At 41.4% G+C, this 22,315-nt stretch overlaps 3 protein-coding genes across 7 annotated transcripts in view; 2 read left to right on the forward strand and 1 right to left on the reverse strand.

Moving 5' to 3' along the window:
* On the forward strand, window positions 1–4,465 carry scg2a (secretogranin II a). 2 transcript variants are annotated; one of them, XM_031749828.2, is made up of 2 exons: window positions 1–729; window positions 2,189–4,465. In XM_031749828.2, the coding sequence occupies exon 2, from the start codon at window positions 2,197–2,199 to the stop codon at window positions 4,096–4,098; it is 1,902 nt and encodes a 633-aa protein (XP_031605688.1). In that variant the 5' UTR covers window positions 1–729; window positions 2,189–2,196; the 3' UTR covers window positions 4,099–4,465. The 2 variants fall into 2 exon arrangements, with proteins under 2 accessions (XP_031605688.1, XP_039478438.1); XM_039622504.1 differs by lacking the exon at window positions 1–729 and adding an exon at window positions 791–976.
* ap1s3a (adaptor related protein complex 1 subunit sigma 3a) lies at window positions 4,201–10,351 on the reverse strand. The gene is made up of 5 exons (XM_031749831.2): window positions 10,151–10,351; window positions 9,098–9,276; window positions 6,118–6,226; window positions 4,938–5,075; window positions 4,201–4,847 (listed from the first exon to the last, which is right to left on the reverse strand). Exons 1-5 carry the CDS (start codon window positions 10,271–10,273, stop codon window positions 4,812–4,814), a joined length of 585 nt encoding a protein of 194 aa, XP_031605691.2. The 5' UTR covers window positions 10,274–10,351; the 3' UTR covers window positions 4,201–4,811.
* The window catches only part of dhrs12la (dehydrogenase/reductase 12-like a), a 23,270-nt gene continuing 11,258 nt past the window's right edge, over window positions 10,304–22,315 (forward strand). Inside the window, exons 1-10 of one of the 4 annotated variants that reach the window (XM_039622506.1) lie at window positions 10,304–10,365; window positions 10,716–11,578; window positions 13,506–13,639; window positions 16,127–16,209; window positions 16,322–16,417; window positions 16,499–16,580; window positions 16,678–16,739; window positions 18,181–18,285; window positions 19,065–19,155; window positions 19,281–19,418. In XM_039622506.1, the coding sequence (XP_039478440.1) occupies window positions 11,433–11,578; window positions 13,506–13,639; window positions 16,127–16,209; window positions 16,322–16,417; window positions 16,499–16,580; window positions 16,678–16,739; window positions 18,181–18,285; window positions 19,065–19,155; window positions 19,281–19,418 (937 nt within the window). In that variant the 5' untranslated portion in view covers window positions 10,304–10,365; window positions 10,716–11,432. Of the gene's footprint in view, window positions 10,366–10,389; window positions 11,579–13,505; window positions 13,640–16,126; window positions 16,210–16,321; window positions 16,418–16,498; window positions 16,581–16,677; window positions 16,740–18,180; window positions 18,286–19,064; window positions 19,156–19,280; window positions 19,419–22,315 lie in introns of those variants that run through there. The other 3 variants (XM_031749853.2, XM_039622507.1, XM_039622505.1) reach the window with 3 other exon arrangements.

Raw genomic sequence — 22,315 nt, forward strand, 5'->3', positions numbered from 1 at the left:
ACACACACACACACACACACCTCCGCAGTCCCTCTGTCACCCCGCCCGTCTCTGGCTTTGGCGGAGTCCGTATGTGAGTCATCGGTGGACTTTTAACTGTCTCCGTCCCTCTGTGCTGCAGCAGAGACACAATGACAGCAGCCATTCAACACTTTCTGCTGGTAAACACACTATAAGCGCACTATATAATCAGCGCACGCACACGGTAGCTCATAAATTCTGATTTTATTCAGTCCCTTTCATTTAGGATTTTAACGGAGAATGGACCCTCAGAAGGTGAGTTAGTGTAAACAGCTTGGTCTTCCTCCTCCACCACATCTGAACAACAACAACAGCAAGGTTTCTCAGAGGAAACTGATTTTCAAACACCGCCTGAGTCGCGCTCTGTGAGTCCCTGGGCAGCCCTATAAACACGAGGCTTTATGCATCTCTATTATAAGCTGTGATGATGGCTGCACGAACTAATTTCAGTCCGTATTCAAAGACAGAAGCACTTTTGTTTGGCTGCCTCAAATGAAATACCCGCGTGCGCGTCCTGCGCGTTTTTTTAATGTAAGTAAGCTCGTGCGCGTGGGTGTGTTGCGTATCTCCTCGCTCTCTGACGCACGAGTCAGGTGGTTCCTCTAATAGCGCGAGGAGCTCTCCGCGGTCCTGAAATCCAGACTCACACCGCGAGGCAGAGAGATGCTCAGCTCACTCCCGACCCTCGGCAGAAACTGAACTCCAGAGGTGAGCTATCTGTTGTTTGTGATCATGCCGTCTAACGCACGCGCCTTTCTCTTTAACGCTCTGTCTCGTGCCGCGAACAGAGAGCGGGCTTTTCAGTCATTTAAAAAGAGCTTCGCTTTTTTGACATGAACTGTTTGTTTGCCAACCTGATGCGCCGCTACAGATGTTGAGGAGCTGAGGTTGTGTTGGTCGCAGTGTGCCTTTGTTCTCGCGCCGCTCCAGGTTATTTTCGGACCCTCTGTAGCTTGTAAGAGTAACTTTTAGTGCAGCATATGTAAACATTAGTCTAACCATAATATTTGCTGAAGTTCGGGCAAGTTAAATCTAGGTTTGAAGAACCGAAGGAGACGTAAACATGGTGCTTGTGATGCCGTAGCACTTCTGCTCTTTTCTCCTGTTCTTATTATTCTCTATTATTCTCTATGTCCTTATTATTTCTGAAAGAAATAAAAATTATTCTGTTTTATTGTATTTATTAGTAAGTATGATTTAATGAACGCTGACATTCCTGTGCGGACTTAAAAGTTTGAAAAATAAAAAGGTCCAAAAACGCAAATAATTGGTGTTCAGAGGTTTTCGGGCTAAAGGAGAGATTCCATGGGAACATCAGCCCTACCGGGTTACCTTGACAACAAGGGCCGTGACTCACGGAGAGCAGCAATTCGACGTCTAATGAGATTTTAGACGGGAGCTGGAAGGCGCTGCTGTTCCCGCTGCTGGCGAACAGGCGGCACATTCCAGTGTGATCTCCAAATATCAGCAAGGGGAAAACAAACCGTGTCTGACCTGCACAGCGATTTACGCTCAGAGTCACGGCTACTACGTATTTTTACTTAGTAAAAAATATATAAACATACACTTAAAATATGTCAGGTTAATAAAATAAAAGAAACTATTCAATCTTCTGTCTGTCTTCAGGATTTTTTGTTAATTTAAAAAATGGTATGGAGTATGAAGTGCAGTATTTGTTTCCCAAATTCAGTAGAATACAGTCTGAAATAGGAATGAATGAGGCCGAAATCTTTAAATCTGTAAGTACTTGAGTAAATGTAGCCTACTAAGGGTGGGGGTAGATGACATTTAGGAGAGCAATCATATTTAGTGGGAGCCCCACCACTGCTCCCACGCCCTCCCCGATTCTAACTACAGCAGAGCAGAGCGGATGTAAAAGGCTAACAGTAATTTAATTGTTTCTTCCCTGACATTTCACATTTATTCCAAGGTGTTTGACCTGGTTGCCATCAGAGCACCAGTCATGCCTGTCACAGACACACAAACGGACTCAATGTCTCCAAAGATGTCATTGTGGTTTGCGCTGTTATCATCAAAGCAGACATTTAAATTGACAATGACAGCAGAAGGCATTTTAGAAATGCCAGAGCGGTAACCACTGAGAACCTGTTAGCGTAACGTGTAAAGGTCAGAGCTGACATGTGCTTCTTTTGTCTTTCCTCTACAGGCGTCACCATGCCGTCATTCCCTGAGACCTCTGCCACAGGCAAACCTTTCCTCGTCTGTTTTGCCAACCTCCTCTTGATCCTTCTCTTCCTCAGTTCCTCCAGCGTTCATGGGGCTTCGCTGAGGGCGCATAGACTTCGTGGAAGTGAATCAGAGAGTAGGAATGTCCACCAGGTCCCTAACGCAGATATGCTGAAAGCCTTGGAGTACATTGAGAGCCTCCGTCAAAGAACCAATGTGGACTCTCCTCTCACTCCAGGTGCCGATGCTGGCCACATGGATGATGCTGAAAAGCTGCGTGCCATGCTGAGGCTTGCTTCCAACCCTACACAGAGCAAAGATGAGGAGGAGGAGGAGGAGGAGGGGGAAGGAAGGGAGGATAAGAGTGAAGAGCTCCTGCAGGCTGTGCTCAGCACGCTCCAGCAGACGGAGGCCTCCAAGCCTGCTCTGCTTCACCCCAGCGCAGAGAGGACAGACATGAAGCACAGAGTGTACATGCAGCAGAAACAACAGGGCATCACGCCTCACAAGAAGCTGCCCTTGATGTTTGAGGACGAGGAGGAAGGTGAGGGGGATGAGGAAGAAGATGAGGAGGGGCTGGAGCATGACAGCCCATACAAACGTACCAATGAGAATGTGGAGGAGAAGTACACACCTCAGAACCTAGCCACGCTGCAGTCTGTTTTTGATGAACTTGACAAGCTGACCAGCCCAAAGACCACACATAAGCGCCTAGATGAGGAGGACAACATGGAGAAGGATGATGGAGATGAAGATGAAGATCTGTTTAATGTGAGGAATGCAGCATATGACGATATAGGAGGGGATCTGACAGACTGGGGTCCACTAGAAGGACGGGAAGAGGAAGACGAGCAGGAGGAGAGGCGGAACAAATATGAGGCTGACAGAGGGCTCGATTACATCGATGACAATGACGAAGGGGCTGATGCGGATGAACAAGAGGAGGAGGACGACGATGATGGTGAAGGCTACCCCGTTAAAAGGTCAAAAGATCTGGATGATGCGGGAAATCTGGTGGACTACTACCTCCTGAAGGTGCTGGAGAAAACGGAAGAGGAAGAGCAGAAAAGAGAGCTAGAGGAGGAAGAGGAAAGAGAGAGGGCGGAGAGGAGGGTGGCTCAGAGTCAGTACAGAGATAACATAGATCCACGGGTCATCTACCAACTCATTCAGATCTCCCAAAAATACCAGATCCCACCCGAAGACCTGTTGGACATGCTGAAAACGGGAGACTTGACGAATCAGGACAAGTCGCAAAAGAACAATGGTTTAGCCAGAGGAGAAACTACGCTCTCTCAGATATCCTCAAAGAAGATAAACACCATTCCTCAGGCGAAATTCTACAACAGACGCCTGCCTTATCCGCAAAAGACCCCAGAGGAGCTAAGGACGGAAGAGATCCTCAAAATCCTGGGGCTGGGAGCTGCGGAGGATCCCATCAGGAAGCAGAAGCAGCACAGAATCTCACTGTCACGACTTCACAGTCAGCCTGTGGGAGTGTTTGGGGAATCCACTCCCACGCAAAGGCGCCTTCCCAGCACTTTCAAAGATGACTACGATGACACCTTGGATGAGGATGAACTGGCAGCATATCTAGCTGCTCAGATGCTGGCACAGTATCCCAAACCTGCGTATAGGAACAACAAGGCGAGTCAAAAGCGGGAGGAAGCTGGTCAGAGCGCAACGGGCTCTTTTGAAAAGGCCATGGAGGAATATTTTGATCAAATGGATTCAGATAATAGCCCAAAGGAAAAGGAACTGTCTGAGGGTGACGAGAGGGGCAGTGACGCTCAAATGCAAGGCTTAGAGAATGAGGCAATGATGAAACTGCTGAGCTATCTGAACCCAGAAACTGAGGAAAGCGATGCCAAAACTGCCCCGGGAATATAAATCAGGCTGTAGATATATATACATAATTCTCTATTGCTTTGGTGGAAGGAAGAAAAGTAAAGTATTTTGAAGAATAAAACATGCAGTCAACTTTAGTTATTCTGTAGGTTTACAAACTTTCCTGTTTATTAGCAGAAATATAAGTGTTCAGTCATTCTCTTGATGTTTTTCTTTTTGTTTTTTTCCAGATGACTTGGTTGCTCAAACAACACTTAATGAGTACACGTGTCTCACCAGCCTTACATTTCAACGCACACACAATCAAAACCAGTGTTGGATCCTTTAGATTCACTTGTGTTTTTTTGGTAATTCTTTCTTAAATGTGGTCATATGTGACATAACTGAGGTAAATAAAGCATTGACTTTATTTTTTTCCTTACTGTCTAGTGTTTCTTCATTTGCTCACCACCACACAAAGCATCGGTCTTAACATATAACAAAGTCACAAAACAACTAATACTAAGTGAAAAAGGTGATATTGGCTCATTTCAGTCACTTCTCCTGTCACGAAACCCTGAGATGAATAAATATGAGGCTTCAAAGGCACTTAAAGATGCAAACATAATTACTATTCTTCACACCTGAGTCGAAATATCACCAGGTTTGTGGTTTCTGTATGGCCACAGCACTACGCTGAAAGAGTCATTATTGCCAAGCGATAAACATCTCGCTTCATGCTTTCAAATGTGAACCATCCACCGTCCTCTCTTGGCTCAGTAGGCAGGTTTGCTCATGTATTCTTCCAGCGTCTGTGGTGACATAAGAGCCACAAGAATGAATTTTCAAAGAGTCAGGGCAAAACTTGCACTAGCTGAAGGTTTGAGAAAAGCTTAATATACCTCTTGGAGTGTGTCGGCCTCCTCCAAAGACACACCCACGGCCAGTTTGGAGGTTTCTAAGATCTCTCCTCCCATGAGGAACTCGTCCAGGATGAAGTAAGCCTTCTCAAAGTTGAAAATGATGTCCAGCTCACACACCTGAAAAAGAACGACACAGCATGCATCAGACCAGAGAAATGAATACATCTGGTAACACTTCACTGAATAGTAAGTCAAACAATAATAATGTTAATGAATCATTCGCAATTAGCTTAAATCATTATGGTGTGTAACAAAAAATAAATAATTCTGTGAATTACGTACTGTTGTACACAATAACTATTATGGAATATAGAATGTACATTTTACATATTACAAAAACAATTTGATAAAAACTTGAAATTTCATAGATGGGTAATAATTTTTCTCTCATCTGTATGCACTCCTGAAAAAATCTGTTATAAACATCGGTTGTGACTTTAACCATTTGGATCATGCTGATACATGTTTTACAAACCAACTCTTTACTGATAAGTAAACATATGTCTCTCAAACTACAAACTCAAGTTCAATTAACTATCAGTTTATTTTTAAAAAATGATACTTATTTAGTTATTTTAAGTGTTCTTAAGTGGATGAAAGCATCAATTAAATTTCATTAAATATTAGAAGGAATTTGCAAGTACATGAAAGAAAGAACTATAAAGAAATATAAATACATATATACAGACTTTTATATATTGTTGTCAAGCCAGTTTGTTTCCCAAACAAATTAACCTCCCAGTGTTTTGCATGGAGAAAGCAAACCACTCGTTCTCATTGGCTGGTTTTTGTAAATAAGAAGGTGCAGCTGATTTCTAAGTCTAGTCAAATCAGGAGTGCTTCAAAGTGTATTGAAGCAGCGACAGACTACAGACACCAGAGGGAGTCTGACATGCTTGAGCAAAGGGATTTTACTGTTCTCACCATGAAATAAAGCACATTGCACTCACCTAAAAAGGCACCCACAGTGACTCTGTGTACTTGATTTTTAGACTAAGCTCCTTTAACCTAATCAAGGGGTCTGAACTGAAGTTGATAGAGCTACATAAAGTGCACTCAACTTCCATTCAACATATCTGTATCTATGGATGATGTTTAAAAAAGGAGCCTCTTAACAATCTCTGGATTGTTGTAGGCCATGGCATCCAACTCTACTTACGTTTCCAAAGTATTTATCCAGCAACTCAACATATCTGTGCAGCACCTCAAGGGCAAGCAGCTCATTATCCTTGTCCTCCAGACCAGCACAGAAGTACAGGCTGGCATACCTGCAGTGGAGGAAGCGAAAAGCTTATTGTGATAATTTTTACAATGTTGTCATAAAACAAGAATGCAATGCAATATTGTGCAATATATACATGTTGCCTCTACAAGAGGCCATAGGTGATTAGCTCTTGTACAACAACTGTACCCACATAGCAATTGGTATGGCCCGGATCTGGCCCACACAATGTGCTTACACATGGCCCACATACCGCAAAGAATGACGGCCCTCTGGTGGCCCACACATGGTCCAGCACAAGGCCAGTTGCATACACACTAGTGGTCCTGTGCTGGCCCATGTGTGGATTACCTCTGGCAAACCAGGTCTGGGCCACCAGAGGGCCGTCATTCTTTGTGGTATGTGGGCCATGTGTAAGTGGTGTGCAGCCACGGGCCAGTTGTAGACACACTGGTGGTCCTGTGCTGGCCCAGAACAGTTTCAGCTCTGGCCCCAGATGTCAGCCTAATGTGTATCTTAATCAAGCCATGTAATATCAACATGTGCCAGAACATGCAAAACAGTGCAAAAGTAACATGACAAAACTCTGTTCAGACAGTGAATGGACTGATTCTTATATAGCACTTTTCTAGTCTCCCGGATTACTCAAAGTGCTCTATACAACATGCCACATTCACCCAATCACACACTTTCTCTTAACTGAGTGCTCCCTAACTACATTCATACACTTGACATGTAGGAGCCAGGGATCGAACCACTAAACTTCTGATCAGTAGGTGACCTGCTCTACCTCCTGAGCTACAGCCACCCACTGGCAACAATGAGTAAACCGTCACTAGGTTTTGGATAAAGTGTACACGCTCAAACCTTTCAAACCTGCATTTGAAACGTTGGCTACCATAGCAGTATAGTATTGCAACATGGCATTTGGGTCTTCTAATTAAAATAGGAAAATAGGACCATAAATAGTGCCATCATTGCCAGACCTGGCCCACATCTGGTTGACATACACTCTGCCAAGACACCGGTCAGTCAGAAGTGCCAGCTTGATGCCAGATCCGGGCTAGACCTGTTTTCTATGAGCCTGGGCCACATAAACCAAACCACAATCGAGCCAGATATAGCATGCCATCGTATAAACAGTGGCATCATTGCCAGACCTGGCCCATATCTGGTTGACATACACTCTGCCATGACACCGGTCAGTCAGAAGTGCCAGCTTGATGCCAGATCCAAGCCAGACCTGTTTTCTATGAGCCTGGGCCACATAAACCAAACCACAATCAAGCCAGATATGGCATACCATCACATAGACAGTGGCATCATTGCCAGGCCTGGCCCATATCTGGATGACATACGTCTTATCATGCCAGAAGTCAGCCAGCAGTGCTGGCTTGATACCAGATCCGGGCCAGATTTGCTTGCTATGTGGGTATAATATGAAATCAGGAAATTAAAGTTAACTGGACAACTGACTGATAAAATGTCTCATGGACATGTGTTAGTTTATTTCCTTGTTGTTTCTTCATCAGTGAATAAGGTAAAAGAGTTGATTCCAAGATAAATTTGCATTTGGGAACTTTGGCTGCAAAGCCATGACATGCAGTCAAATAATTTCTCAAGATGCAAGTGAAACATGTCATCACTGGACAGCAAAAACAAACAAGTCCATCAGAGAGACAGCAGAAGCATTTTAAGTGTTGAAATGAGCAACTTGGCACACTTGAGAAGAAAAAAGTGCATAGGTAAGCACAGAAACAGAACTGCGGCCGATGATCACAGCATCCTTTCTAAGTAAAGAAAGTACACTCTCCATAAGGAGTAAATTATCGAAGTGTGGCACAAAAACCACAAAAGTTGCAAACCATTCATCTGTCTTGATAGGCCAGAAACTGCAAAAAACCCAAGAGCTACATCTCAAACTCTACAGGTATTTAACTTTAAATATCAAAGTTCAGGTCAATGGAATTAGAAAGATACTAGAAAGAACAAGTATGTTTTATTTAGAAGGTTTTTTAGGAGAAAGCCTCTTCTCTCTAAAAAGAACATGGCAGCACAACTGAGGTTTGCAAAGTTGTGCCTGGACAAACCACACGACTTGTGGAACAATGTCCTTTTGACAGACGAGACTGGAGTGGCGATATCTGGCTCTAATGCACAGGGGTAGGGTTTAGCACACATTAGTGACCCGTCCAAGGTGTATCCCGCCTTTTACCCTGTGGTAGTTTAGATACGCTTATTTAATTCAGATAAGCAGTGGGTGGTTGTAGCTCAGGGGGTAGAGCAGGTAATTGGGCCAAAATCCTCCTCAACAATGTGTGAGACTAATAAAGTCACACAGAAAGCCATTATTTCAAATTATTGCTGCTACAGGTGACAGAGAGAGAGAATCTGCATTTTGCCTTAGTGTTTGTTAAATAAATAATGACGTGCAATGTGACATGTGTCATTAGTTACCTCAGGTTGTAATTTAAGAACAACCTGAAAAAAAGAGGGTGTGCTTTCAACATCAGTGTGACTGGTTGCATGTTTCCAGCATAGAAATCATACCAAACAAAAGAAAGGTGAAGAACCTCCAAATAAATACAGCATGTGTAGATGTTTTAACAGCTCTTGTCCGTTCTTTTCCATAACTACTGGATCTATTGTGAATTTCTCAACATTTACCAAGCAAAGTAGATTTTAACAGTATCAATACAAATGTGGCATTAAAGGCTTCATATAGAAAAAATCTTTCCTTATTGGACTGTGTTCCCCACCTGTAATCTAGGTGATCTGTGATCTGTGTGTTTATCTAGATCTTGACATTATCTGCTGATAACAAGTGTGTGCGCTCTGTGTGCAATTTTGAAGTATGAGCAAAGGCAACATGCAAGTTAACCATTAAGCAATAAAGAGCTGTGTGTTGTGCCGCCACCTCTTGTAAACTATCTTGAGGTCCCTCCATTGGAGAAAGTTGCAGGAACGTGGCGGACGAGCCAACACTAGCATCATCATGTCCCGGATCACCTTCTTTTTCTCCCGGTCTGTTAATGGCGTGAACCATTTCTGCAGTCGCAGCTTCCCCTGTCGACTGAACAGCAACAGAAAGCGCATCTGAAGGTAAAGCGGATGGAAGAGCAGAAAACAGTGACTTTGGTTTAGTCATTTTTAGCCCTGCAAACACATAGCTTGTAGCTAAAAAGTGGTTAATGTGTAGCTTTTCAGGGAAACACAAACATATAGTGAAGCAGTGAACAGTAATACCTGCCTCTGCATGTGGCTGTGCCAAACCGCAATTACATTTCCCAACTAGAAATGTGTAAAGATCACTAGGGAGACATAACACCTCTAAATCACCTTTGAGTGCAATAACACAGTAAATATAGTGGTTGTGTTGTGCAACAGCAATTAATGAAAGCTCTTTGCCCTGGGGTGTAGCTGCACAAACCATTGCTTCTACCTGCAACAAGGTGACTATGAAAACATGTGGAGTAAAAATAGCCATGTGTGGAACAATACTTGCTGAATCAGACACTTTTTAACCCACTTTTTAAATGATTTTCTTTGCTGTGTAAATACCAAAGAAGCTAAAGCACCACAGATTTGCATTCAAACCTGCCTGACTGGATCTAGGCTTTACCCAAAGTCTAGTTATCCTAATATGAGGAGGAGAGGGCTCACACAATTTTTTCTCCTGTAATTTCCACATCTTAAAAACGTTTGGGCCATGCCTGACCTCTGAACGAGGAAGTTCTTGCTATTAACTAATTATACAGCTACAATATACAAATCTAAATAACCTACAATCTGCTGACAGAGATCTCAGGTAAAAAAACAAAAAAACAACTAAAAACAAAACAAAAGACGAAGCAAACAACACACACAAACAATAATGTGGATACACTGAGCTAATAATTTGATACATTTCATTGCCTATAAGCGGATAGAGCCACCTCAGTACATCCATTTATGGGCACAGGTTACTTACCATTTTGTAAGCCGCCCAAATGAAACCCTGTAGCCCTGTAATAAAGCCCTGTAATCGCAGAATCCCAGTACCTTGCCTTACTGTAGGATCGTGTGCGCTCTCAAGTGCAGCGACATTGTTCATCTACCCTGCCGCTCCCACCTTCTTCCAGCCGAGAGCCGCGCCCTGCTACTCTGCAGCTGCTGATTGGCTGCAGAGGAGGCGCACTCAGACAGGTGAGTGGGCAGAGGACTGCGGGTGGAGGAGGGGGTATAGGTGGGGTATACAGTACACTTCAGCCTGGTGGGAAATGTAAGCTGCAGCCTCTGTTACATACTGCAACAGTGTCAAGCAAAGTTTGGGATCACTCAATCAAAAATATAAGAGAAAAGCTAAAACTATGGCTTCTGTTTCTTTTTAGTTTTCCTTTTAAATCAGCATTTAACTTATAGCTAAATGCTATACATTAATTGTTTCTGTAGCAGGCTGTCAGTTTTTAACCATCCACCCTTTTGTCTAATAATCTTTGTATGTTTTTTTTCCTTTAGTATCAACTAATGTTACCATTTTTTTTCTTTCTCCTCAGCATTATTAACTTATCAGACATTTTTTCCTCTTTATACACGGATAGCTTAAACCTAACTATAAACTGAAACAACTAGCTTTTTGTTGTTGTTGGCTAGCTATCAGTTAGCGGAATTCATGATGACTGCTTGGTAACCTATGTGTTTGTGGTTCTTTATGGTTTTTATTGTATATTTCTATTGTATATTTTAGTATATATTTACAATTTCTTTAAGCATCGTCATGTTAAAGACCTCATAGTCTTGTATCACCCCAATAGATCACTTCACTGTCAGACTGCAGGCTCGGTTGCCATGACATTTAAAAGCAAAATGGGAAGCAGAGCCTTCAGCTTTGTGAGCGCTCTGTTTTGGTACAGCTCCCAATTTGGATTTGTAACACAGACATTCTCTCTACTTTTAAGATTAGGCTTAAAAATCTTGTAGTTAGTTTTTTTATTTGTAGTTTTTCTTAGCACTATTGCCAAGTGGTTGCGCACAGGGGGTCCTCTGACTGTTAGGGGGTTCACTCCAACCGACAATATAAAGTGCCTTGAAATAATTATTGTTGTGATTTTGTGTAAATAACATTGACTTGACATTTTAATATTTTATGTTGAGTATTTTACTCGAGGCCTCTTACTGTCTTCCGGTTGGGGGGAGGAGGTTTTTAGTATGATATTAAAAAGCGTTACTGTCCGCTGGTGTAATGTCTTAGTGCTGCCGCTGGGCGGCCGCTAATGTTTATTCACGAGCTACACGTGGTTTTGGTCCACGGTAAAAGCTGGAGAAGTGAGACGCGCATAGCGAGAGGCTTCCGGAGCAGCACCATGTCTCTGTACCGCAACTCCGCCTGGTTCCTGAAGGGAGTGACTGAGTTCACCAGGTAAGACATTTGTCCTGTTGTGTGTGCGCTGTGGGAGCCGGAGAGAGTCTGTGACTGTGTCCTGCTGTGCATCCTCAGTAGTGTGTGTGTGTTTGTGTGGCGGATCAGCACTCAACAAAAGACTTTTCTTATAACTGAATGACTGAAAGCTGATGGTAAACTATTTTTAGCAAGCTTATTATAATCAGCTTAAATGTGAATAAAACAATTTTAGTTAATTAAAATAAAAATGAAAACCAGACCTTTGAAAGCATCCAATCCAACCCATGTTTAATGTAGTAAAATCTGGTATCACAAACTGCCTGATGAGAGTTTGATGGACGTTTTTATTGAGGCTTTGGATGTCTACAAGAGCTTTTGTGTCAACTGTTTTCAAAAAGTTCTGTTTGTAATATCTAAATTGATTTGACTAAACCTTGCCTCTGACATTTGGTGTAAATAAAATAAAAATTCATAAAGACTAAAACTAACACTGAAACTAATAAAAAAAAAATAATCAAAACCAAGCATTTTCTAACAATACAAAGTAAACTGAAACAAAAAAAAAAAACACTCTGGAAACTAACTGAAACTAAACTGAATTAAAATCATGGTGGTCGTGGCTCAAGAGTTGGCAGTTCGTCTTGTTGCCTGAAGGTAATCGGAAGGTTGCCGGTTCGAGCCCCGGCTCCGACAGTCTCGGTCATTGTGTCCTTGGGGAAGACACTTCACCCGTTGACTACTGGTGGTGGTCAGAGGGCCCGGTGGCGCCAGTGTCCGGCAGCCTCGCCTCTGTCAGTGCGCCCCAGGGCAGCTGTGGCTGCAATGTAGCTTGCCATCACCAGTGTGTGAATGGGTGGATGACTGAATGTAATGTAAAGCGCTTTGGGGTCCATAGGGACTAACTAAAGCGCTATACAAATACCATTTACCGAAAAAGTCAAAACGAAATAAAAATAAAAAGTAATAAGAAAATACAAAACTAGAATAGCTCTAAATCATAGTGACAGTAAGAAACGCCCACTGAAAGCAGTGTAAAGTATGAATAGATTATGGGGGTGGCTGCTGATAAATGCTTCCTAATGTTAAAGTGAATGTAAATTTCTGTGAATTAACTGTAAGTGTTACAGCACACCTAAAGTATTACTGTGTTACAGTAATATCTTAATGATGAGTTTTGATGTTTGACGTTTGAAAGTGTGAAAATGAGGCTGAGTCGTGGTATATGATCACAGATGGAAGGTTTTAGCAACAGACCCCTGAACATCACAGATTTGTGAATCAGTGTACACTTTATAGTGACTAAGCAAGAGGTTTGTAGGACCATAACTCGGTTTTTGAATGATAACAGGGCTCTAAGAGCTTTATCAGTCTTATGTGATCTATTGCAGCCCCGAGATGCCTTTCCTCATCAGTACACAGCAAGCCAAGTGTTCTGAAGAGGTGCTTTCGTGATTGTTTCCCTTCTCTCCTTTGTTCTGTGTTATCTTATTCTCCCAGAGAGCTGCCCGGCAACCCGCTCTGACCCTGCACTAATAGCTCTCTGCATGACACCATCGAACAGAGCAGGCATTTAACCTCAGTAATTCTCTCTCTGCCTGTCCCCTTTATGCCCCACTTTGACCCCTCTTAACAATGCCATCTAAGACAATGGGGGGAATTGAGGTCCTTGGTGGCACACACGCTTAGACACACGCATACTCATAAATGACTGCTGTTGTCACCGCCATCACTCTCATCTCAAACCTCTCCTTGACAGAGACGATGCCAGGCACACGCTTTCCTTCATTGTATCTGTACAGTAAAGCTGTGAGGACATTTACAGTCAGCAGGATGATCTCAAACACTCACCCCTCAAACGCAGAGGCAGAGCTAAATCTGATGGCAGCAGCAACTAAGCAGGCAGCTGGTATATATATGAAATGCTGTGAGTGTTGATGTTTTACAGGAATGCCTTCTTATCAGCATCTAAGCGGTTTGCGGAGAAGGACCTGGAGGTGTCTGTGGCTGGACGTTCCTTTATGATAACAGGAGCCAACAGTGGCATCGGAAAAGCCACTGCCATGGCCATTGCCAAGAGAGGTACCACTCCTATGACCCTGTTTGTCTACAAATCAGCTCAAACATGGCAGACATCAAAGCAAGGCATAGTAAAATCGCTGAATTAAAACTCTTGCATTGTTGTCAAGAGTGACAGAGGTTGTCACAGGAGCAGCTGTGCAAATGTTTGTTAGTCATGGCATTTTCCCAAATAGTGATAATTTGTGGACCAAAGAAAAACTTAGAAGAGAAAAAAGAAGCAACATGCATATCCATATGGATCTGTCAATTCATAAAAGGCCCAACTCCACATTTTTTAAAAACTCCAATTCCAACACTAAAAAACACTCAAAAACTCAAGTTTTTTTTTTTTGTAGTTTTACAACACACAAAAGTTGGGTGTACTATGTAAAATGTAAATAAAAATAAAATGTAATGGTTTGCAAATCTCATAAATACAGATGTTAAACATTTAAACATCAGTTGTTCAAACTGATGCATCATTTTAAGATAAATAAGATCTTGAATTTGATGGCAGCAACACGCCACATAAAAGTTGATTGTCACAGTGTAGTGATTGTTTTTTTCTTTTCATGATGCTCCAAATGTTTCAGCTGGGGAAAGGTCTGGACTGCAGGCAGGCCGGCTCAGCCCCCCACTCTACTACTATAAAGCCATGCTGTTGTAACAGTATGCGGTTTAACATTGTCAAGCTGAAATATGCAGGGCCTTCACTGAAAAAGACATTGTCTGGATAAGAACTTTAACCTTGATGTGTGGATGGCACAATGAGCTGTGATCATAGACAATGATTTCTGGAAGTTTTCCTGATCCACTGATATCCACGACAGAATCAAGTCTGTTTTTAATGCAGTCCTCGGGGACCTGAGGATTACGGACATCCAATAATAATTTTCTGTCTTGTCTTTTGCGCAGAGAATCCGATTACTTTTTTTCAAGTAATGAGTAAAGTAAGGGATTACTATTCCAAAAAAGTAATTAGGTTACTGTTACTTTCCCGTAAGCACGCTGCGTTACTAAACCGTGATTTTGTTTGGGAGGGTGTCTCATGACAATGACGTACGAGCGTGCAACGTCCATGATGTGTGTAGATCAGCAATGGAGTGCAGGAGAGAGTACGACCATCCAGTGTTTAAAGCTTGGAAGTACTTACATTTGATTCCGTAAAAAGTGACAAAAACTTTAGCGTCTGGTATACACTCTGCGTGGGAAGAAAACTTCTTTCTACAGCGAAAAATTAAACTTCTAATCTGAGCAAGCACCTAGCACACTGCCAAGGGAATGTGAAATTCACAGAGAAACCCCCGGATCCCCCCACTGACATGACAGCACCGGGCGAACCTCCACCCGCCCCATTCCTCCTAAACAGGTGAAAAAAGACTTAAGGGCGACGGGACTTGGTGCTGCTGAATCTTTGATTTCATTTATTTTTTGCTGTATTTTACTTGCATTTATTTGAAAGAGTGAGTGTAAACACAAAAAATATTTTATTTTATATGCTGGAATATGCAGAAAATTGGTTTAAATGTTAAAGAATTTCTTTAAGTCAAAGACAGCTGCATATAATTTAATTTTTGCTTGATGCAATGTGCATAAAGTTAAAGATTAAAACTAATAAAACAAGTTTTAAAAAGAGACTTTTTCATTTGATTCAATTTTATATGATGGATTCTGCAGAAAAAACAGAATTAGGCTGAAAGGTCTATTCCTTTATTATGTATTCAGGTTGTGTATCATGTTTTTAAAAAGTCACTAAGTAATAAAGTAACTAATTACTTTTGAAAATAAGTAATCAGTAAAGTAACGGGATTTCTTTCTTGGAGAAGTAATTAGTAGCAAATTATTTATTTTCAAGTAACTTGACCAACACTGCTTTTGTGCACAGAGATCTCTCTCTCCAGTTCATCGAATCTTTTGATGATATCATCTACAGGAGATGATTAGATTGATTAGGTTTAGGAAAATAATTCTCAAATTTTCCACAATTTCCAGACAGTTTTTTCCAGATTGGTGAACTCTACTTCAGAGTAATTGTGTCTCTAAGATGCTCTTTTTTATACCTAATCATGTTACCAACCTGTTGCCAAGTAACCTAATTAGTTGCAAACTGTTCCTCCAGCTGTTTCGTTTTAGTACCACTTACTGTTCCAGCCTTTTGCTGTGCTCTCCTAACTTTTTTAGGGGACTGTTGCTGTCATTAATTCAAAATGAGGAAATATTTTTTTGTCTTAAATTTCTGGAAGTGGGGTTGTATTTGAGCAGCTAATAGCTAAAACAAAGTATATTCACAATCAAGTAATCTCTCAAGTGCAGGTTTTAAGGAAGCAAACCGTCCAAAAGAGTGGCCACAAAGCACATTGATGCTCCTTAAAAGACTTTCATGTTTAAAGATTGTAGTATTCATTGAATTTTTCGGGAAAAGGTTGTTTTTAAGGTCATTCTTTATCTTGTCATTGTATTCAACTGCTTATTTCCGTTGCTAGTACCATGATTTAATCTTTGTCACAGGTGGAACGATCCACATGGTGTGCAGGAATAAGGACAAAGCTGAGGAGGCAAGGGCTGATATTGTCAAGGAGACTGGAAATAAAGTACAGTGTGACTCTCTTTTCATCAACAAGAAAGACTTCCACAGACAACCTTCAGTTTTACACCAGATTTGACATTGATATTCATTCTGCTAAATGTCTGGTGTCATTACAGGAGGTCTATGTTCATATCCTCGACCTGTCTGAGACCAAGAAGGTCTGGGAGTTTGCTGAGGGCTTTAAGAGGAAGTACAAGTCTCTCAATGTACTGGTGAGCAACATGTTAGTCTTTGGGGGGGTTTTTGTCCTGGCAACTGCAACCACTGAATGATCATATATTGATATGTTTTAGATCAATAATGCGGGTGTCATCATGAGCCAGAGGGATCTGAATGCAGAGGGGCTTGAGAAAAGCTTTGCTACTAATGTCCTGGGTGAGTCAAAGATTAGACAAGAGGTATGAAGACCAGTCTGATGAAAGGGAAAAATGGAAGATAGTTAATTTGTACTTCAATGTTTGGTCTTTTTCAGGGGTTTACATTCTCACCAAGAGTCTCATTCCACTGCTGGAGAAGAGTGCGGACCCCAGAGTGGTGAGTCTGATGATTCAACCCATGTTCACTGTCAGTCCACATAAAGTATGCACTCCTACAATATTATGCAAAAGTCTTGAGTCACCACCCCTTTCTTTATATTTTGCTTGGAAAATGGGACATAGGTAGGTGATTTATTGAACCTTGTGCCAGAATACATGGAAATAAAGTATATAAGACCTCAACTGTGCAAAATTCTAACAAGCTGAAAAGTTAGTATTTGATATGACTGCCTTTGTTCTTCGACTCACCCTGAACGCTTTTTGGCAATCTCTCTTTTAATTTCTTTAAGTAGTTTTCAGCAATAGTTCTCCAGGTTTCTTAAAGGACATTCAAAGCTCTTCTTTGCTTTGCTGTCTGTCAAGATGATCCCACCCTGAAGCATCAGCCTTTTCCCTCAGTTTCCCTTCTTTAAGAATGGCTTTTTGACAGTCAGTGAGACCACTTCTGATGAGGCTTCAGTGAACTGAAGGCCCAGATGCATCCCTCAGGTCCTCCTGTTTCCTAAAGACATTACTTAATACAGTATACTGCTTTACATCTTTTAGGCCTGTCACTTCTTTTGTCCTTTACTTGTCTAGCTTCCTCAATTCTTTAAGGACACGCTTTTTTGTAGATTCAATTAAAAAATGCAAACAAATAATTTTTTTTATTGACAAGCTGCTAGTAAGAAAGTGTCAAAAGATGCAGTTTAAAATCATTCTATTCAACAACATTGGTTCATCCCTTGTGTTATGTGCATTTTTATGCTTGAAAGATTAATATGTCACTGTTTAGCGGCTTAACAAACAAAAAAATCACTCCTCTAAAAATGCTCATCTACAAGGCCTAGAGTGAAAATCTGTGGAAAAGTAGCCAATGTCCAAAGAAAAACCCCAGAAACCTGAAGAACTTATGCTCAAGACCACTTTTAAAATTTTAAAAAAACTTTTAAGTCCCTGTAAGCAAAACAAAAAGAAATGAGGAGTGTCTCAAGAGTTTTGCACACTATTGTATATTGTTTTCAGAAACAGTCAGTAAAATATGAGGCACTGGCCAAAATAACTGGACAATGTAGGTTTTTGAACGAAATCATTACCTGCAATCAGGTAATGAGTCTAAGCTGCTGCATGAGGGCTATTTAATGGGTGGACATGGATTTGCACAAGTAAACATTGCAATAACACAATGACAAATAAAATACTAGGTGGCAACACTTAATGCAGGATTAAATGCAGTTGTAGTGATAATAGAGGGTTTGGGATTTTTTTTAAGGAGAACAGATACGATTGTTGTAAGTGTGGTTTATTTAGCTTTCTGTATTTGTGATCTGGTTTCAGTACTTTTTTGCTCACTAAACAAAGCATGTAGAGCTGTAACATTGGGTTTTAGGAAACTTTGTTAAGTGTGAATAATTGGGGCGGGGGGGTCTACAGAGTGATCCTTATTCCTTTGTGTTCAGATCACAGTGTCATCAGGTGGAATGCTGGTGCAGAAGCTCAGGACAGGAAACCTGCAGTCTGAGAGAGGCCGCTACGACGGCACCATGGTCTACGCCCAGCACAAAGTAAGACCTGAACTGGAAGTCTAGTCTTCTGGTCATTGTATGCTGATCTATATACTGCTGAACATATTTATCTTTGGTATAGCTGACAGATGATTAAGTGATGATTTAGGAATAGATTTGGGATCCACATTATATCAGTGGTTTAAAAATGTATTTCACTTTTAGCTTACTGCTATGTCCAAACGAGAGACACCCTAAGTTGAAATTATTAGCTGATGAAGAGAAAATTAGCTGAACACGGTTTATTATTTGATTAATTGTGTCTTTTTTAAGCAAGGATCCTCCACTGTTTGCTCATCTTCCTAGGTTTATATGTGTATTGGTTAAATCTATATATTTATCCACCTTCTGTCACAATCTGAAGCCTCTCACTCACCTAGTGGACACAGCAGTGAGAGAGAGCTTTTCCTGTGGCAGGAGAGCAAGACACCATTGTGAAGCGTTATCAAGAGCTGCTGAATCTAATGGCAAAGTCTTTGAGTTGGAAGGTAAAGCAAACTGAGTTGATCACTGCTAAGGAGACGAGGCTTGTCACGGTGAGAGGGTATATATTATGAAGAGATAAACTTGCATTCCAGAATTCAAAACTGAAAACTTACCGGGTGAGCAAACGTCTGGGTTCAGCCCTGACTGGCAGTTCGATATTTGACCCAAAAGTATCACCTGCAGTGTTAAAGGTGTGGTTCATCGCATGACAAAGACGAGCGTTCACAGTCGATCATTGAGGTACACGGACCATGCTAGATGCGCTCAGACATGCTTGATGATGTGTGTTCCAGAGGCAGCAGGTGGTGATGACAGAGCAGCTGGCAAAAACTCACACTAACATCCACTTCTCCGTCATGCATCCTGGCTGGGTGGACACTCCAGGTACTACGCACTCGCATAAAGTAACATCCGAATGCTTCTACAATTTACAAAAACATTAGATGTATTCCATCTGCGTGCGTATTTAAGTTGATTTGCTCTTTGTTACCTGCGTGTGTGTTTCCCAGCGGTGGCCAATGCTATGCCAGACTTTCATCAATCCATGAAGGACAGCCTGCGGACCCCAGAGCAGGGTGCCGACACAGTGGTATGGCTGGCTGTCTCTGAGGCTGCTGTCAAAAACCCCAGTGGACGTTTTTATCAGGGTATGTTTTACAATGCAAAATTATTTTTTTCCCTGTATATCAACACAAAAATCCAAGATAAATGGTCAAGATTTCCATTTAGGAATGTAAATGGGTAAGACAGAGAGAATAACACAGCTGAATTGTGCATTAAAAACAGTAGTGAGATGAATGTGCTGCATGGGGTGTGCGTGTGTGTGGATTTGGCCTGTGTCCATTGCAGCTGGAGGGGACTGCTTTGGTGCCAGATACCACCAAGGAGCACTCACACACGGATGCACTTTTTCATACACACACTCACAAAATGTCCCTAGCGGCCTTGAAGAGAACAGTTGTTGTCTGACAGCACTCTTCAAGCTAGACATACATACTGCACTTATAATAATAATTTCATAATAATAAAACCAAAAGTGACAGCAACTTACTGTAGCAACTTACTGTAACAAATTAGAGCCATAGATGACTCTAATTTGTTAAAATTTTAATTAAGGTAAAACAGAAGTAATTTAATTCGGTCCCAATCGTTCCTCTGGTACACCAGACGTTGACTTTGCTCCTCTGACTGCTCACCTGAAGAGCTCGGTTACTAATCTTGGGGTAAAACTCGACATTGCACTTAGTTTTGATGGCCACGTCGTAAATGGGGTGGTGAAATCTTCATTCTGACACCTCAGACGTTTGTCAAAGGTTAAGCCTTTTCTTTCCAGGCATGACTTGGAAATTGTCATTCATGCTTTTATAACCTCATGCTTGAATTACTGCAACTCCCTTTTAATAGGGGATGGCCAGGGCACTTTGTCAAACCTGCAACTGGTGCAGAATGCTGCGGCACGCTTTTTAACTGGTAAAAGAAAATTTGAGCATATTACTCCAGTTCTGGCCTCCTTACACTGGCTTCCAATTGAATTTAGGATCTATTTTAAAATTATTTTACTGTTTTTTTTTAAATCCTTAAATGGTCTTGCACCTGTATATTTGTTCAGTCTGCTGAAGCCCTATGTCCCTCCTTATTAACCCTGGTCAGCTGAGCAGCTGTTCCTCTCAGTCCCTAAAACATGGCTAAAACTTAGAGGAGGATTCTCTATTGTGGCCCTGAAGCTTTGAAATGCTTGTCCTCTTCACATTAGGCAATCTACTTCAGTGCTGGTCTTTAAATCCAGGTTAAAAACTAATTTTTATTTGCTGACTATGGACTCAATGGGTAACTGACACTGTGTTGTTTTTAAAGTGCTATATAAATAAGTTATGGTATGGTAACAACTGCCTGCTTGAGCTTTTGCCACCTGATATACTCTGAAATTCAGACATATCTGAGGTGTTGGTGTAAGTGTTGGCGCCGCTTTTGTGGTGACCTGCAGCAGGCGTTTATTGTGTTTTCTAACTTTGTGGGGGGAGTTTTGTTGTTTTTTTAATTCATTTATTTTTTGAAACTTTGCTTTTAACCTTGTTTTTAACTTGTGAGTCAACGGATTGTTTCCCTGATTTGTTTCTCATGTGGTTTTCTCCAAGATGGAGATTTTCTACCCTTTATTCATTCTCACAAACAATTACTTGCACACACGAGGCACTCTGGATGGTGTCATTCTAACTTTCTAGCTCCTAATTTTATTTTTTATGTGATTTTAACTATTGTAATCTTAAGAAATCACTGTACAATTTCTTTCAATACCTCACCTGTCCTACAAGGCATAATAAAACCCTGGATTTGTGTTACGGACCAATTAAGGGGGCATATAAGTCTGTGGCTGGACCGGCACTAGGTTCTTCAGATCACACCATTGTTTACCTCCCCCCTGTTTATAGACCTGTGATTAAGAGGGAGATGGTCTGTGTGAAGCGGTCAAAAGTCTGGACAAAAGACAGATCTCTTGCCCTTCACTGGTGTTTCGATTGCACTGACTGGTCCTTGTTTCAATAGAGCTCTTCTGACTTGGATGAATTTATTGATGTGGTGTGTAGCTACATTCCTTTTTGTAAAGACTCTGTGATTCCATCTAGAGAATTTAAGACTTTCCCCAATAACAAACCGTGGCTCTCCAAAGACATCAAGGATCTGATTCTTAAAAGGAAAATTGCTTTTAATGAGGTTGACGTTTCCACTGCAAAGATTTTGAGGACGGAGGTGAAGGCTGTAGTAAAGAGGCCTAAGATGAGGTACAAAAATAAGATTGAGGCAGAACTCAGTAGTAATAACCTTAAGAGAGCTTGGTATGGTATGGAAACCATGACCGGGCTACAAATGAAGGGTAGCTGTAACATTTCCTTAGATGGGTTTACCTCCGACAAACATTTGGCAGATAGTTAGTATTTAATCTTCGTTTTGAGAATCTTGATCATTCTATGCAGACGAGTACACTAAGAGAAAAGACTACCACTTATCATTTTGTATTGATGAGAGGGGTGTAGCTAATCTCTTTAGACACACTAAGGGTAAGAGTCCTGGACCTGACAACATCTGTGGACAGGTACTGAAAACTTGTGCGGATCAGTTGAGTGTGATTTTTTCACTTTCTTTAGAGTTACAGACAATACCTGAGATTTCAAAACATGCTGTCATTGTTCCAGCTGCTAAGGGCTGTTCCCCTAAGGTACTGAATGATTTTAGACCTGTGGCTCTGACTTCTTTATTGATGAAGTCCTTTGAGAAGATACTTAAGAAAGAGATTTTAATGTCAGCTGAACATCACCTTGACCCCTTCCAGTTCGCCTATAGGGCAGGAAGGAGGATGCTGTTGTCACACTCCTGCATTTCTTGTATAAGGAACTTGAGGGCCCTAACACTCATGCAAGATTATTATTTGTTGACTTTTCATCTGCATTCAACACAATTCAGCCCTCCTCACTTGCTGATAGGCTTTATAATCATTTTTTCTTGATCGTAGTCTGATCAGTTGGGTACTAGACTTTTTGACTAATAG

This window comes from Oreochromis aureus, linkage group 14, assembly GCF_013358895.1.
Source record: "Oreochromis aureus strain Israel breed Guangdong linkage group 14, ZZ_aureus, whole genome shotgun sequence".
Taxonomy (NCBI): Eukaryota; Metazoa; Chordata; class Actinopteri; order Cichliformes; family Cichlidae; genus Oreochromis; species Oreochromis aureus.